General features: G+C 48.5%; 1 protein-coding gene across 1 annotated transcript in view; it reads left to right on the top strand.

The window, feature by feature from the left end:
- Positions 1-17,272, top strand: part of bahcc1b (BAH domain and coiled-coil containing 1b) — a 47,665-nt gene that overhangs the window by 12,258 nt on the left and 18,135 nt on the right. Inside the window, exons 2-8 of the mRNA XM_086140537.1 lie at positions 6,432-6,590; positions 10,312-10,422; positions 11,932-13,947; positions 14,374-14,485; positions 15,062-15,246; positions 15,707-15,847; positions 16,812-16,984. Coding sequence (XP_085996663.1) covers positions 6,432-6,590; positions 10,312-10,422; positions 11,932-13,947; positions 14,374-14,485; positions 15,062-15,246; positions 15,707-15,847; positions 16,812-16,984 — 2,897 coding nt within the window. The remainder of the gene's footprint in view (positions 1-6,431; positions 6,591-10,311; positions 10,423-11,931; positions 13,948-14,373; positions 14,486-15,061; positions 15,247-15,706; positions 15,848-16,811; positions 16,985-17,272) is intronic.

Raw genomic sequence — 17,272 nt, 5'->3', positions numbered from 1 at the left:
TGACCCACCAGGTGTATTTCATCCAGCGGCAAGCATATGCAGCTTTAAACCATTATCATATGTGTGTGTGTGTGTGTGTGTGTATGTGTGTGTGTGTGTGTGTGTTTCTGCTGTGGCTGAAGGGAGAGTGGACCACAAGGGTGTGGCACAGACAAGTTAGACTTGAGAACCACCAGAACAGGACAGGCTTCCTCACCATTTACCAGAACTGCTAAGCCCCTTCAAGGGGGGGAAGGGGGTGGCGGTTGGGGAGGTTGAAGACACGCAAGCAGATGGAATTGCATTATTGACTCTCACCGCAGGCTTTCCTGAAATATCAGCAACCTTATGCTTTTAATTTGAGTGTGTGTGTGTGTGTGTGTGCGCGCACCATTTGTGTTTCATTCTGACCCAGGCAGCGGAGCCAGTTTCGTATGACCCCTGTTCCCCAAATTCCCCTGTTTTCTTTGGTGAAACATGGAAAAACTTACCCTGACACCCCCCACCCCCTCCTCCTTCCTGCTTCCTAAGAGTCTCTCATGTTTTCCGGTTCGACGTGGCCATATATGGCGCTTCCTGTCAGGCCGAAGGTGGGTGTGTGTGTGTGTGTGTGTGCGCGCGAGGCGTCCAGAAAAGGCTCGTGTTCAAGAGCGGGAACACTCGGCCTCCTCGCTCGCAACGTGCTGTTCGCTGTCCGCCGCCGCCGGATCGGCCCTCATTAACCCCGGGGGTTTGCGACCTCCGAGGGGCAAAAAACCTCCTCGTCTCCTCCGCCTTTCATTTTCCGTCATCAAGTTCCCGTTATCTCCACCGACCCGCAGCAGAGCGCGTGATTTGAGTCGCGGCGTCCTCGGCGGCCGCGAGTCAGGAGAGCCGCCGAGTGTGTGTGTGTGTGTGGAAATGCCGAGACTCCGGTCGGCAGCCTCGGAGCCGGGCTCTGCGCTCTGCTGTTCATAGTCTGCTGATTTATGCGCCTCACAGGGAAATCTCTCATTTGTTGCTCTTTCATCTCAATTTTTTTTTTCCTCCCTCCTCTCCTCTACTCTACTCTCTCTCTCTCACTCCTTTTCTTTCTCCGGCCCTCCCTCCCGCGGTAATGTGATTCAGTGCAGCCGCTCGTCCCAGGTGACACGCCATGCTTTGCCTGCACGGCCCGCTCTCTCTCCCCGACATGAATGAGTCAAGAGGAATCGTTGATGAATAATAAGATGGAGCAGAAGGAAAATGCTATCTGGATGTAGTCGAGTAAAAGAACTCCTTTTCTCCCGTGAACGTATTCTTTGTAAGCGCTGCTCAGGCGCTTATTGACACATTGAATGTGTTTGTGTCCCAAGTGCCATAATGCTTTTATGGACTTCTTTGTGTGTGTGTGTGTGTGTGTGTGTGTGTGTGTGTGTGTGTGTGTGTGTGTGTGTGTGTGTGTGTGTGTGTGTGTCCGACTGTGTGTGTGTCTTCGACAACTGCCTTGTTTGAGTAGCCCTGTCACTTGTGCAATTCTCTGGTGTCAAAACAGATCAGAAAGGTCTAGCTTGACTCCTGGCCCCTAAACACACACACACACACACACACACACACACACACACACACACACACACACACACACAGGCGCTGAGGGCTCAGTGCCAGGGCCCTTGGTGGTTGGAGGCTTATGAAAGGGCCGGACTGATGAGAGGTTGCCAAGTGTACAGCAATAAGCGTAACAGCCAAACTAACGAGAGTCAGAACCTCTGACACACACACACACACACACACACACACGCACATACGCACACTTGCACGTACATGCTGACACTGAGACTGTACTTTCAGACTCTTTCAGTAGTCCTCACCACTGGCAGAGTCAGTAAAAGAAAATGTGTGTGTGTGTCTATGTGTGTGTGTGTGTGTCCGTGCGTGCATGCGTGTGTGTGTGTGTGAGAGGGAGAGCTCAGTTTATCAATGTGTGGACAGAAGCTTTTGTAAACTGACAAATGTGACAATAGAACATGGGGAGATATTGATGTTAAATCGGATGGAGATCGATCCTACTCGTCATGCTGCCAGGTGTGTTTGTGTGTGTGTGTGTGCGCACGTGTGTGTGTGTGTGTGTGTGTGTGTGCGTGTTTTGATTAGCACTGGTTCATTCACAGCAAAGACTCCATTACTTTATCTGTGTTCGTCCTGCTCTGTGTGACATTTCTCATATCGCTGCAGTCACACCTCCCTTTTTCTCCACCCTTATTCGCTCCTCTTTATCCTCCTCCTCTTCATCCTCCACCTCTTCCTCTTCTTCCTCCTCCTCCTCCTTTTTCCTTTTCTGTCCTTTCTTACTCCCCTTAGAATTGTGAGGAACCTTGGGACAGCCTGTTATCTTTCATCTTGCTGTTTTTGTTTCACTACATTTCATCAACGCTGTGCAGTGGCTCAACACACACACACACACACACACACACACACACACACACATATGCACATACACACGAACAAGGTGCAAGGTTATTTATTCACACTAATTTATTTATGCCTTGGCACACCCGGTATACCGTGTATGAATGGCTTTGACAAATGCGAGCACAAATCCCTTACAGTCCAAAATGGGGGGAAAATAATCCCAATGTTGTGTGTTTCGCTGTTGGACGTGCATTGTTTACCTTATTACAGACTCTCTATACGGCCGTCTGACCTGAACACACCTTGATAAATACAGGGCTCGACAAATTTGGCGTCAATGAAGATGATCATTTTGTTACCGCTGTATGTCCTAGGTGTTTTATCTTCTGAACTCTGGTAGCTTCAAGTAGCATGACAGCTCTGCAGTCAAAGAAAAAGTTATAGTACACTGTATGTATCATGTCTCTTTTTTTGGGGGGGGGGATGGATTTCTCCCTGCGTGACTGTTAAAGGTTATTTCAAAGCGCCGTGTGTGAGGCCTTCGCGGGGTCTTGGCTTGGACCCCGACACCAAATCCCAACGTGTGTGTGTGTGTGTGTGTGTGTGTGTGTGTGTGCGCTGCTATATTACCGCATTGGGCTTGAATGGAAATAGTATGCTGAGTTATCATAACATATATTTGGCTCTGTAAATAAAATCAAAAACAAATAATGTATTATAATGCAACACCACATGACACATGATATGGAATATATTTCACAGAATTTCTTTTTTTTTTTTATTATGTACTACCCGCGATTTTTAACAGGCCATTTCATCAAAACATGTTGATTAATAAATTAGGAATCTTCATTAAATTAATTTTTGATTATTGAGTTAATCCAGTTTATTTGTATGACATTTATCACAACCGTGTTAACATAGAAATGAAAAATAACAAACATGTTCACAAATGAATCTTAATTAAAAATGGGAAAAAAAAATTCATAACGCACACACACACACAAATACATAGACACATGCGAATAATTGCTAACAATGACTAATCATATAATATTGTGTCCCTGAATGGCATTAATTTTAATTGAATTCAGTGTAGAGGATTATTATATAATTTGCTAGGGTTGCGTAATGTGGGTACAACGAAATGAATTATATATATATATATATATATATATATATATATAAAAGTATGTGTATATATATATGTAAATAAATATGTATGTATGTATATATATATATGTTCATGTCTTTACATGTATGTATGTATATATAAATATGTATATATGTATGTGTGTGTGTGTGTGTGTGTATATATATATATATATATATATATATATATATATATATATATATATATATATACATACATTTATATTTATAGTGCCAAGCATTGATTGCGCGTATTGTTCTTTTGTGATGATATTTGTACCGAAGTCTACATCAGTCCCTGAAATATTCCAATATTCCATTGACAGCCAATCATGAATAACCCAAAGCTGATTCCATTGGGTTTAAATCTCGTCTTTAATTATTTAGACTTCTTTTTCTCGGATTGTCAACGTTTTCCGCGAGGATCCACCGCCACCTTTGCTTCGACACACTTTTCCGAACCCCGACGCCAAGCGGGGGAAACGACGGGAAGCGTTGTTAATTACCACAACCGAGACACCGGCCTCTGTTTATAATAAATAACATTTGCGTGTACGCCCGACGTGCAGCGTGCCTTCGTGAGGTGACTTGGGTCAGAGATAAAATGTTGATGTGGATGTGAAAGGCAAAACCCCGGGTGACTCAGCTCGTCTCCGGTTTTTCGAGCTCGCGTTTCTGTCTCGCGCGTTCTCCTTCTTCTGATACGTCTCATCGGCGGCGGTGTTTGCGTTCGTAATTTTCTCCTCGGAGCCCCGGGAAACTAAAAGAGGATGCAACGCTGACAGATGGAAAGGGAATGTTTCGGGTCGGGATAAAAACAAAGGCGGAAACGGAGAGCAGGAAGAGAAGGAAGAAAAACACGGGGACAGAAATAAGGTTTACGTTAGCGGGCTGGCCTCGGAGATGATTTTCCATATCGGCTGGCCTGTGGGAGCGGGCAAAATATGATTTTCTCCTTAACTCGCCAACAGAAAACAGACAGGGAGGGCAACAGGAAAGAGGGAACGGGTGGGGGGGGGAAGAGAGGAAAAAGAATGGAGAAACGGGGGGGACGTGTGGAGATCAGACCGATGGAAAGATGAAAGAACAGCTGTGGGGAGAAATTCAGCCAGGAATTCCAGGTATTTAAGTCCATGAACAAACCTATGGACGTTTGAAATTAGCAAAGCACGTTTCTGCTGACTTCTTCAATTCAAAAGGACTTTTCAATCGGGGCCTTGGACCTGCTTCGAGACCTCCACGCACACACACACCTGATTCCCAAACAGGCTTTTAAAAATCTGCGAGGCAGGAAATCGAGGGTGTGTATCCCTCCGTGTTCGACGTGTGCACGCGTGTGTGTATGTGTGTGTGTGACTGCTTGTGAAACCGGTCCGAGACTTATATACGAGTCGTCTTTTTATTATGACTGGCTGGATGGCCGCTGATCTACAGTTGTTCAAGAGAGGATTTGGAGCAACAAAAAAAAAGGAAGGGGAAAAAAAAACAGACTGTAAAAATATCCTGTCTGAGAGGCTGGGAGAACAAAAGAGAGAAAATAAATGTCTAGAAAGGAGCCTATTTGGCCTGCTACCTCTTTCTTTCCCTTTTTTTACTCTCCTTTTCCTTATACTTGTCACAGGAGGTGAAAATATGAAGAGAGGAAAAGATAGAGGGATTTCTACATTTCACTTGTCTGGCCAGTGTGTGTGTGTGTGTGTGTCTTAATGCTCTCTGCAGCGCCATCGCTGTTAAGATTTATCCCAAACTCTCCTCTCTTCGTGTGTGTATGTGCTTGTGTGTGTGTGTCTGTGTCTGTGTGTGTGTGTGTCTCTGCTGCTCCATCGCTGTTAAGATTTATCCCAAACTCTCCTCTCTTTGTGTGTGTGTGCGCACGCGTGTGTGTGTGTGTGTGCCCGGGTGGGTACGCGTCTATGTGCTTATGTGTGTGTGAACGAGAGAGAGGCAGAACGGCAGACAGTTGAAGGCAATTGTGGTTGTGGTTGTCAGGGCGTCGGGTTGTGGTTGAGGTGAGGGCACTGTACATGTACTTGTGCGTGTGTGTGTGCGTGTGTGTGTGTGTGTGTGACTGTCGCGGACTGTTGTGGTTGTAGTAATTGTCTCTGTGAGGCGGCATTTATGGGTAACGACCCAGCCCACCACACCTCTCTGCCTCTCGCTCCATCCACTGACTAATTACCTGATTCCCTGTGGATTTGTTTCCTCCTTCCCCGACAACTGTTCGGGTTGTTCCGCTAAATGAGAGCACGCTGATAAGTGGAAATACCCTCCGACGAGCCAAACTAAACAGAGCCCGTTCACTCGCTGCTAAAACTCTTAAAGGATAAGACCGAGCGTCTAAGTTCACTCCCGACTGCATGATGTATCTTTAATGCGATCTGTGAAATGTTCAGCCTGCGCTAACCAGGAGCAGGTTAGCTAACATGCATGATCCAAATGGAAAATATAGCGGTAGGCTATTGTTGTTGTTTCCGAGCGGTCGCTTATTGCCGGCAAACCTCTGAGCGGACCATGAGAATCGAGCCGTCGTCCGCTCAGACGCGCCGGAGTTTGTTCGGACAATGAATAATCATCGGGGGGAATCCCAGATGTACCTTGAGGCCTGGCACGTGAATACTGTCACACATCTGCAGATATTTATACATATTAATTTTAATACCGCCCAGATCCGCTGGGTCCGACGCTTTACATTTTGGTCATTCGTCTATTTTTCGCCTCGCGGGGAAACGCGTTTCACCACCGCGGCGTTTTCAAGAGGAACAGATGAATAGCTTAGACAGCACATGAAAAACAAATTTCCTCATTTGACGTCTGTTTTTTTTTTTTTTTGTTGCTCTGCCTGCTCGTTGGCACCCCATGGAGATTCAGCATTAAATTTAATCAACAGTGAGCAGCGATCTAACCCCATGACCCGTTTCTGTGTCTCTCAGGTGCTTCCTTCATGGGTTCCTTCCTGTCCAGCAGCTTGGCGTCCCCGTCCTCCCATCCTCCGCACCCCTCGGGACCCACCTCTTCCCCATCCTCCCCTTCATACAGGACCGGACCCCAGTCAAACGCCTCTCCTATCTGGTTCCCCCACTCACATGACGGTAGGACACACACACACACACACACACACACACATATATAGAGCGCCCGGTCCCCTGGTTAATCCGGGGTCTTGGTTTGGGATTAGGTCGAGATGGAGCTATTAAGTGGTTTAACCAACACTGAGCTGAGGCCAAACACACAAAGCAATGATGCCTCAGATGATGCTACTTATAGACACACACACACATGCATGCATGCTCGGGCTCACACACACACACACTCACACACACACACACACGACAGTAACTCCTCTGCAGCTCGGAGCATGTGGCTTTGTGTTTGTGGCTGTTTTCTAGTTCAGAGCCGGAGCGCTCTTGGCGCTCTCAAAAGCTGCGCCACCAAAATCTTCCCTTTCCTCCCGCCTCGGCCCACGAGCGTTCACACGCGCGTCGCGTAAAAATAGCGCCGTAATCGACGGTAATTCTACAACGGGCTCTTCTTTTCAACACCAGCCGACATTTTCTCCCCTCCCCTCGGTCAGTCATCTCTCACCGCTGGACTCCCTCCGTGTTGTGAGTTTTAAGTTTCACAAGCCCCCCTATTTCCCCCTCCTCCTCGCATGCATAGAATAGATTTGCTTTCTCCTAAATGCTGCTTTAAACGGAATATTTTACCCCAGCGCTCAGATCCGCTGCTAGTTCAACCCCCCATGTATGGTGGGCTTCCATCAGAACCGAAGAATAAATAGAAATAAGGCAATAACAAGGTTTTTTTTTTTTTTTTTTTACTGAAGACCCATCTGTGATCCCGGTGAAGAAACGGAGCTTCACTCCTTAAATATAATGATTTTCAGTCCTAGACGTGGAAGTTAATGTGATTTTAGTAAACAGATTTATTTCCCCTGCAACATGAGAAAAACCTTGAACACACACACACACACACACACACACTCAGAGGCACGCAAACATTCATCATCCTCTCCCCATTCACGGCTCCTCCCCATCTGGCCACAGCCCCACCCTCAGGGCCCCTTCTGGGCTAACCGACCTCCAACGGCCCCCTTCCTGATCAGACAGACACGCACACACTCCACAAAAAGCTCACTGAAACGTGCACGCCCACGCGCATTCACGTCCCCCCTTGTCACTGTTAACCGTTTGCGGTCGGAGAATGATTCTGACTCAGTTATCTGTCCTTTTCAGGTATGTGCATCCGTGTGTGGTGTGTGTGTGTGCTTCTTTCAACAGCGGGATGGGACTAAAAAGATAACCCCCAGAAGTGACTTAACCTAGAAAACAGTTTCCGCTACAGGCTGTATGTCTCAACAACCCCCCCAAAAAAAACAACAAAAAAAAAACGGTCAGAATATGAATTTCCCGTTTCAGTACGATGCCAGCGATGACACGGTGGAAAGGTTCAAAGGTCAAAGAAAATAAGAAAATAACGCTGACCCGGTGACCAAAATTTGGCGATTCGGTTACACTCTGCGATCCTGAAAACGCGAAGACGCATTTCCGATTGGAGTCGGACGCGCTGTGTCTCACTCACGTCTCAAGTTACAAGATAAACAAATTAAAGATGACTAATTCCATTGACGTTTCTCTCCTTTTTTTTCCCAACAACTGTCCAACTGATGGGTCGTCGGCCAATAAATAGAGATGTTTAAGCGGCGAGAAAATGAGCGTTATTGTCTCCCAGAGTGATTGTCTTATAAATCAGATTCTTAGAAAGAGCTGGATGGAGGATGGCAGCTCTGGAACATGGGAGGGAGCGGCGGCGGCGGTGGCGGCAGCGAAAGGAGGCGTGTGTTTGTGTGTGTCTTCGTGTGTGTGTATGTGTGCGAAGGGAGAATGTGTGCGACGATCAGACAGATTTTGTGTCTGTGTGGCTCAGCTTTGATGTCTGAACACACGCGTGTGCACATGCACTCACGTGCGTGCGTGCGTGCGTGCACACACACACACACACACACACACACTACAAATGATTGTTTTTAAGAATTCAAGCCAGGGAGCTCCGGTAGGCGGCCTGCCAGCTGGCCAGTGTCCAGAGAATGGAGCGTAGCCAGCTCAGAGAGAGGAGACCTGGCCAACACACACACACACACACACACAAACACACACACTCACACATACACACACACAAAAATGAGATGTACTTGCGAAGAAATGCTTAGTGGTTTGAAAATCAGCACATATTGCCTCTCATATCCACGCACACACACACACACACACACACACACACACACACACACACACACACCTTTCCTCTCAGTCGCCCACTCCCTTTCTCTCACACCTGTCCTTGTTTTCTGCCTCCTCTCTCATGCGCTCTCATTCCTCTCCTTACTTTCCTTGCCTCTGTCCTCTCATCTCCGCCATCTCAAAGCTCTTCACTTCCCCCTTTATCATCCATCCACCGCACACACACACACACATACACACACACACACACACACAGATGCAGAAACACACGCTCACACACACGCACACCCCCCCCCCCTCTGTACGGCTCACAGCAACACCAGGCGCGTTTTATATTGACAGGCCTGTTCTTTTGGTGTCTTACTCTGCCTCTGTTATTTATTCAATCACTAACCTCCTGAATTCCCCCCCCCTTCTTTTTCTTCTCCCCCATGTCCCTCTGTTGTCTTTGTTCCCCTCCTCTTTTTTTTTCTCATCTCACCTCCCATCTTCCCACCATCCTGAATTTTATCACTCATCATTACCCGTGGGATTGGCCGTGGATGGCTGATAGATCCTTTTGGCTAATTGTCACCATTTAGATTGGCTGGTTGTTAACCAGTCGGAGTAATGGCGCACACGGTACAGTGTACGCAGCCGTGCACTTACATTGCCCGCGTGAACATGCAGACCCGCCGAGTCCCCAACACACACGCCGGGAGCGGGGGGTGGGGGGGGTGGGGTGGGGGGAGTGGGGGTGTCGGCGGTTTTGCACTGCGACTGTGGAATGCGTAGGATGAGTTTTTATGGAGTGCTGTTTACTTTGGCCACCGCCATTAAACTTTTAACGGCTGCCAATTAACGGGCCGGCAAGGACACTCCGTGGGGCATGAAACCAGCTGCCGGGGAACACACACACACACACACACACAGACATACACACACACACACACACATACACACAGACAGACACATATCCAGCCTTTCGGTCTCGCAATACAGAGATGTGTGTTCTTTGTGTGTGTTTTTCTTTCACCGATGTGTTTTTCTGTGATTTTACCGTATTTATCTCCAAATAGTGCCACACACACACACACATACTCACACCAAACACACACACACACACACCAGCAGAGCCATGCCAACACAGGCGAGACCTCCTCTATCCCACAATGCAGTTCAATGTCCTTGAAGACTACGAACAGAGTGGAACGACCATTTACCTCCCAGTGACCTCTTGGGAGTGTGTGTGTGTGTGTGTGTGTGTTTTAAGAGGGAATGTTGTGATGGTTCATACTATTTGTCTTCGGATTGGGGGAAAAAATGTGTTTTGAGGAGGAGCGTATTCCACCTTGTTAAATGCTGCGAACATTTGACAGTAGCTGTCGGCTGTGGTTTTTGTCACCACTCTGTCCACTGTAAATAATGTCAACTCCCGTGGTGCGTTGGTGCAAAAGTGCATTTATGGTAAAAGTAACACACACAGGACATTTTTTTTTTCAGAGAATGACAGCCTGTTGAAATAAACAGTTTGTTTAGAGGACTGCTGAATGTCAAAGCTTTTCTGAGAAACATCAATTCTCCCCCCCTCTGACAGGGTACCCCGGCTATTCAGGAAGTCTTACCTCTCCTTTTCTCCCCATGAGTCCCTTGGATCACCATAGCAACGGCCTCTACGGTCAGCATCGCTTCTATGAAACTCAAAAAGGTAAGTAGCAGTGTGGATGGAATGGGGTGGAGGAAAAAAAAAAATCTTTAATGTATATATTTATATACTTCCTGGGGAGAAAAAAAACGCCTCATCAGCACAAACCATGGGAGAAAAAACAGCTGCCGTGTTTTAAGTGCTGGAAACTTTCCCTCGATATGATTGCTGAAATAAATATTATATATACAAGTATATATAGTAGGTGTCTATACATATTTTATTAGACTACATTAAATTCGACTTATGAGTAAAGGGCTACAAAATGCAGTTCAGCATTTAACCAGAAGTACAAAGGAACAGCGTGTGTGGATATAATCAATACATTCATAAAATAAGAATCAGAATAAACTTTATTTTGCCCTGAGGGCCAATTGAGGGAAATATAATATCTATAAATATAAATATATATATTTTCCACAGTATTTCTTAATTAAAAAGCACATCTAACATGATGGTTTTCACGACACCTGTGTATCTGAATCACGTGTGTCTCACATGTAAGGACCAATTTAACTCAAAAGTTGAAAGAAAAAAAAAATCCAATTCCTTGCGCGTACAAATGCTCCTCTACATACGATCCAGCACAAAGGGCTGTGCTTACACCTGGCGTTACGTTACGATCCGTCCTGGGCTATCCAATTACGAGGGGATGGAGCTAAACACAGGTGAGAATGCACCCGAGTAATGTTAATCACACACTGAGCCCCCGTCATCGGGACCCTCCACAGAGGGTCGCATTCTTTAAGGGCCAAACGACACAATGAATGCCTGTCTTACCCCCTATTACCGCTAATCTCACCTACTAACTATTGGTATGCAAATAAAAGTATTTACTTTTAGAATTAAAAAGCGTTAAAAAAAGATATATAGGCATTACTCTCTAGACCGACTTTGATTTTTTTCTTGAGCAGTATACCTGTGTTGGCTGGTGACAGTAAGTACGCTAGGTGAAAACAAAAATAAGAAACTACATTACATTACATTGCATTTGACAGACGCTTTTATCCAAAGCGACTTACAATAGAGGACATAGGGACTGCAAATACACTTGCAAATACACGATGCACAGGAAATATACAGAACAGTAAGCTTGGGTTGGTGAGGGTTTTTTTTTTTTGACAGAGACACACAAACGGACACACACACACACTGCACAGCCTAACTTGCTGCCAACCTGATCTGGGGCATCAGCGCAGTAAAAAGTCCTGAAAGAGAAACGTTTTTACCTGTTTCTTGAAGGTTGAGAGAGATGATGCTAGTCTTGTTGCTTCTGGGAGTTTGTTCCACCACTGAGGTAGTAGAACTGAGAACTAATACGTAGAACTAATAAAACTACATATTAGCAATAGAATAACAGGAAACATAGAATTGTGTGTTTTTATTTTTTATTTTTGATGCGTTTCTATTGTAAGGCAGTGAGAACCACTGGTAATCAGCCTGGCCGTGTGTATATGTAGAGCGGTTAACATATTGCGAGATATAATTTGTATTTTCCGTTTTTCCTCCTAGATCACTTTTATCTGAGGGGCTTGCCTCCCCAACCCCCGCTTCTCTCCGCCAATCACAGCCTCCCCCAGCTCGCCAGGGGCTCTTCGGGCCACCCGTTAGCCTCTTCCAACCGAGAGGCCGACGGCGGCGCCGCGGGCGGGAAGAGCACCAAAGACACGGGCGAGAAAGGCGTCTCATCGTCGTCGAAGGAGAAGGAGAGGTCGAGCAGCAAGGAGCGGCACCATGAGAGTAAAGACAAACAGCACCATCTTCATCACCCCCATCCGCACCAGACCAGCCCCGGCACCACGCCGTCGAGCTTCCACCACCAGGCGTACCCCCACGCCCACCACGCTCTCCTGCCTCACCTCACACCCCAAAGCCGGGAGGAGGACCACAGACACCCCCTGGACCGGCACAAGGACCAGAGAGACGCTGACTCGGGCAGTCAGGGATCCAAACACATGAGTGCCTGCAAACTTTCCGCCGGTTCGGGCGCGGAGACGAGCTCAGGCGGGAAGGGGGCCGCGCTGAGCAGCAGCTGCGGCGGCGGCGGAGGGAGTCGACCTGCACCCGGAGGCGGCAGGCGCTGCTACAAAGACGCACCCGTCAACGGGGACATGAGGATCAGCGAATCCTCTACGTCCTCCTCTGAATGTATGAGAAGAGGTTCGGCTTCGGCCATCTTGGCGCCCCCGAGCCCTCACTCCGTGGCCTCCTACTCCATGCCTCCTCCTCCCCCTCCGCCGCCTCCTCCGCACGCCTTGCACATGGGCACGGTGGCAGGAGGTTGGCTGCACCATCCTCATCATCATCCCCATCCTGAATTTTACTGCCCCCAAGCCCCCCTCACTCTCACCGCCTCCAAAGACCCGGGGTCGTCGTCCGGCGGGTCGGGGAGGGAGGCCAAAGTCATCGGCCCGACTTACGTCCCCTCGGTCGGACCGCTAGGAGATCTAGCGGTCCCTGAATGTCGCGGAGCTGGAGGAGGCGGGAGAAAGGGAGACGACAGGAACGGAGATGGAGCTTACGAAAGTCCCTCCCATCACCTGAGTCGACTTAGCAGTTGCCAAAAGAAGGACAAACCTCAACCGCATCCGCAGCAGCTGGGCTACGGGAAGGCCGACAAACCTCCGGACTGGAACTTACAAACTCAGCATTTCCTCAAACCCAATTCCAACCAGAGCTCCCAGCCCGAGCTGCGCTCCTGCAGCTCGGAAACGTCCTCGTCCCTTCGAGACGTAGAGGTCGTGGATGAGTTTTATCGTTCCTCTCTCCCACCGGAAGCCCAGGGGACCCACCTCGGGGCCGGACACGGCTCGTCGAAAAGCGGCTCCGGTGCCAGCACCCCTCCTTTTCGGGACTGTTCCCACTCCGGCCCTCACGCCGACGGACGGATGGGGGTTCAGAGGGAGGGGCAGAAAGTCGCCAGGATACGTCACCAGCAGCACAGCAGCCACGGAGCGATGGCAGAAGACCGGGGCAGGGACGCCAGCCAGGCTTCTGCGCCTTGGGGGAGCCACCAAGAGGACCAGAAAAAAGCCTCGAGTCTCGCCGGTGAAACGAGGGGGCCCGGCGGCGGCGCTCCAAAAGCAGACCATAACCAGTCCCAGTCTCAGCCGCCTCCACCTTCGTCCCGTCCCTCGGCGCACGCGGCCGAGGGCGAGGTCAGCGCCATGAAAAACTTAATGAACTACAGCTCCCAGCAACCTCTGCTGCTGCCCCAGCGGAGCCCCTTCGGAGGTCTGGGCTGCCTCAAGCAGGGCGGGGAGAAAGCGGAAAGAGGGGATAGAGGTGGGGGCAAGAGCAACCCCTCCTTGCAGGATCCTCCCAAACAGTCGCTCCCGCCTCGTCGGGGCTCCGCCAACGAGGGGGAGAAGAGCGACAAAGGTGGGAAGGAGGCAGGGGAGGCCGGAGAAGGGGAGGTGCGGCAGCCTCCGGTGGGTATTGCCGTGGCGGTGGCCCGGCCCCCCCACCGTTCCCCAGACAGCACCCCTGGACACAGCAGACAGGGCAGAGTGCTGCCCAGCATGAAAGGTCAGACATTCTTTATGATCCTTGCACTGAAACTCAATTAATGCTATTTCCGTGCTCTGAGCGATATTAAAGTAAAATCCATAATTAAACACTCTCTGGACAGCTAGCGCCGGCGTGTAGCATCTCATATTTCATATTTCACCATCCCTCATGTTGATCCTGAGCGAAACCGGACATTAGCATTGCAGATTCGAAGCATTTTCAGCAAAGCGCGTTTGACTCAAAGTACCGGTCGTTCTACGATTTTTCAAGGAGAGAATTCGATATTTCTGGAGTCGCCATAAGACTCCTACGAATTTCAGATCAGGATTGGTAGCAAAGCATAGAATAAATGCCACCTAAAAAGGAGAAAAGACGAGAAAACGTCCGGGTCGGACGCGGTAGCCGGCCATCGGTCAATGACTTTTTGTTCCGTCTGCGTCCCAGGCGTTTCCCGCTCTGTGTACCCTCTCGGCCGGGAGGCGGAGGAGAGGAAGAGGATGACAGAAGAGCAGCTCAGCCTCCACCACTTGGACAGAGACAGGGAGATGATCATCAGGTACGCTCCGGCTCAAAAACACCAACACACACACACACACACACACACAAGCAGAGTAGCATCTTAATTTTTCCTCTCATCTGATAAGCTGCGGTTCTTTTATTCTGCCTCTCTATCAGCCAGACGCTCCGCTTCCTCCCTTTTTTTCCTCACCTCTCTCTCCATTTAGTCTTCTCATCCTTTGAAGTGATGTGTCTGTACTCCCCCCACCCCTCCGTTTCTCTTTCTCTCCTCCGGTTCCTCTTTCTATCCACCAAGAGATGCGATGCATTAATGTTATGGGGACTAATACGAATGTCTCTGAAGTATCTGGCTCTTATTATGTAGTCATATTAAGGGAAGAAAAAGAAAAAAACTATAATGACAACCCGTAGACCGAGCAGAAGATGGCTGCTTCTGTCGTCTTCGCATTTTTTTTTTTTTTTTTTTCCGGGATGATCATAATAGTAGCGCTGGTAATGAAGATGGCAAGGATGAAGATAATGCCGGTAATAGGGATAACAATACCAGGGATAATAAAGGTAATGACAAAGTCCACTCGCTCTCGCCCCCCCCCATCCCTTTCCGCCACAATAGGGACAACAAAGATCGCGTGGAGTTCGCCAGGATCCATCCATCCAGTAGTTGCCACGGTGATCTGACTTCTCATCTGCTGGTCCCCGGAGGAGCCGGTCAGCTGGGGGCCGACCCCGCTCATCCCGCCCACCACCACTGGATGCAGAGAACAGGAAGTCCCTCCCTTTGGATGGGACACTCGTACGGTGAGTTTAATCGTGTCAAATATTTAGTGCTAATGAAGAAATGAGATTTCTTTGTTTGCGGGGTTTTTGATTTTCTGCTCTACACTTGTAGTGGAGATAAAGATATTTTTAAAAGTCAGCTTACTGACTGAGTAAAATGTACATCATGTCTACATGAAAGGAAATTGTGATTAAAAATACTATCTGTCATTAGTAATTAGTACAAAACATAGAAACATCATTTTTTAAATCCATTGTGATTTCTTTTGTTTTATTTATGACTTTATTTCAAAACCTTTCAATTTTGAAAAGTGCAGGAAAAAGCCAGGTATGATATGGTTTAAAAAAAAAAAAAAAATCCACACTTTTTTTTTTTTGTAAAAGAAAAGGCCATCCCTTCAGCAAAGCAAACCTCGCTGTTTTTATCAAAACGAGTATTTCGGTTCCCATTTTTACTATATTCTCTGTATTGTTGCTCCAGGTCTGAGCCACGTGGGAATGAGCGCCAGTTTCCCACCTGGTCTGCCCAGCTCTCTGCAGCCTGTGCTGGGGTCGCTCACCCAGGACCCCAACTCCCCCCTGGTGGTTCTTCCCACAGATCCGGGGCCTCATCATCACCTCGGTACGGCTTAACTGTGTTTTACCACGAGAGTGCTCTAATACACCCAGACACTACATATTTACTGCCCCCCTGGCTCCCTCCTTCTCTCCATTTGTACCATCTGAGCCGCTGCCATTTCTCTCCCAGAGTTTTAGTATCATTGGCTAATCATAATATAATGCTCAACTAAGTCCCTCTGTCAGTGGGTCCGTGTTTTATGGCTTCATTAATGGGAGCAGCTATTTCCATTGCCCTCCTCAGCATGTGCCCGGCATTATGCAAACCATTTTAACTGACGTTCATCTCTCTTGCCATGGAGTGCTTGCGTGCATGGCCGGGGCGGGTGCGCAGAGGAGCCCGCCACTGAGTGTTTGTCTGCGTGAGCGACTGCATGCGGGTGTGTGTGTGTGTGTGTGTGTGTGTGTGGCCATCTAAAGTTACAAATACGTTGTAGTCATATCTGAAACAACATGAGACGTCGCTCGGTGTTGTGAGTTGTGCGTCTCTGCCGAGAGAAGAGCGTGCACGCGCTGGCGTGTGCGCGAGCACGTGTGCGAATGCTGATTTGCAAACAGGCTGTGAAATTTAATTATCTCCCGCCCCCCTTACTTCGCTCCATGGGAGTTCCTGCCGAGAAGGGAAGTGCATCCACTGAACCCTTCCCCTGGGAAACATTAGCCCACTCAGGCTAATCTCACAGAACAAAGGTTCCCAGTGACAAAGCAGCCAAGTAGGAATGTGTGTGTGTGTGTGTGTGTGCGATTTGCGCGTTCATGTGGGTATTAGTGTGTGCAGATGTGTGTGGGCATGCATGCATGCATGCATCCGTGTGTGTGTGTGTGTGTATCATGAGCCCAGGTTGGGATTTTGTAACTGAATACGTGAATAAAGAAAGTTAATGGGGAATGTGGAACACTTGTTTTTGCAGAACCTTTTGTAAACCCCGAGCCAACCCCCCCGCCTTTCTGTCCGTCTCTTCCTCCAGACGTTCTCGAGCAGACGGGCCTGTGGCCGTCGGTGTACGGAGGCCGGGGTCCGCCTCCTCACCTGCAGCATCACCCGGTGTATTCGCGCTCGTCATTCCTACGGCAGCAGGAGCTGTACGCTCTGCAGCAGCAGCGAGCCATGGAGCACTTGCAGCGGCATTCCTTAGGACAGGTACCGTCGACAGAAATAAGACACACACCAGGTTTTCGTCGGTAGAACGGGTCGTCCCTTGGCGTGACACCGAACCCCAAGTTGCCCGCGACGGCCTGGTTAGCGCCTTGCGAAGAGAGAAAATAATCGGATTTGAGAGTGTTTGTCTCAGTAGATATCCTGAAAAGCGGTGCTAAGGTTAGCTTTCTCTGCACTGATACTTATTTGATCAGAGACACGCTGTTCTAAAAGATAATATTTTCAAACCCTGCTCTGCCCATCGTGTACTGGTTTGGTTTTATGCTGCAC

The sequence above is a fragment of the Fistularia commersonii genome, chromosome 33 (assembly GCF_037954325.1).
Source record: "Fistularia commersonii isolate RoL2024-O1a breed Wild chromosome 33, RoL_Fcom_v1.0, whole genome shotgun sequence".
Lineage (NCBI taxonomy): Eukaryota > Metazoa > Chordata > Actinopteri > Syngnathiformes > Fistulariidae > Fistularia > Fistularia commersonii.
This window is presented reverse-complemented; position numbering and strand designations above follow the sequence as displayed.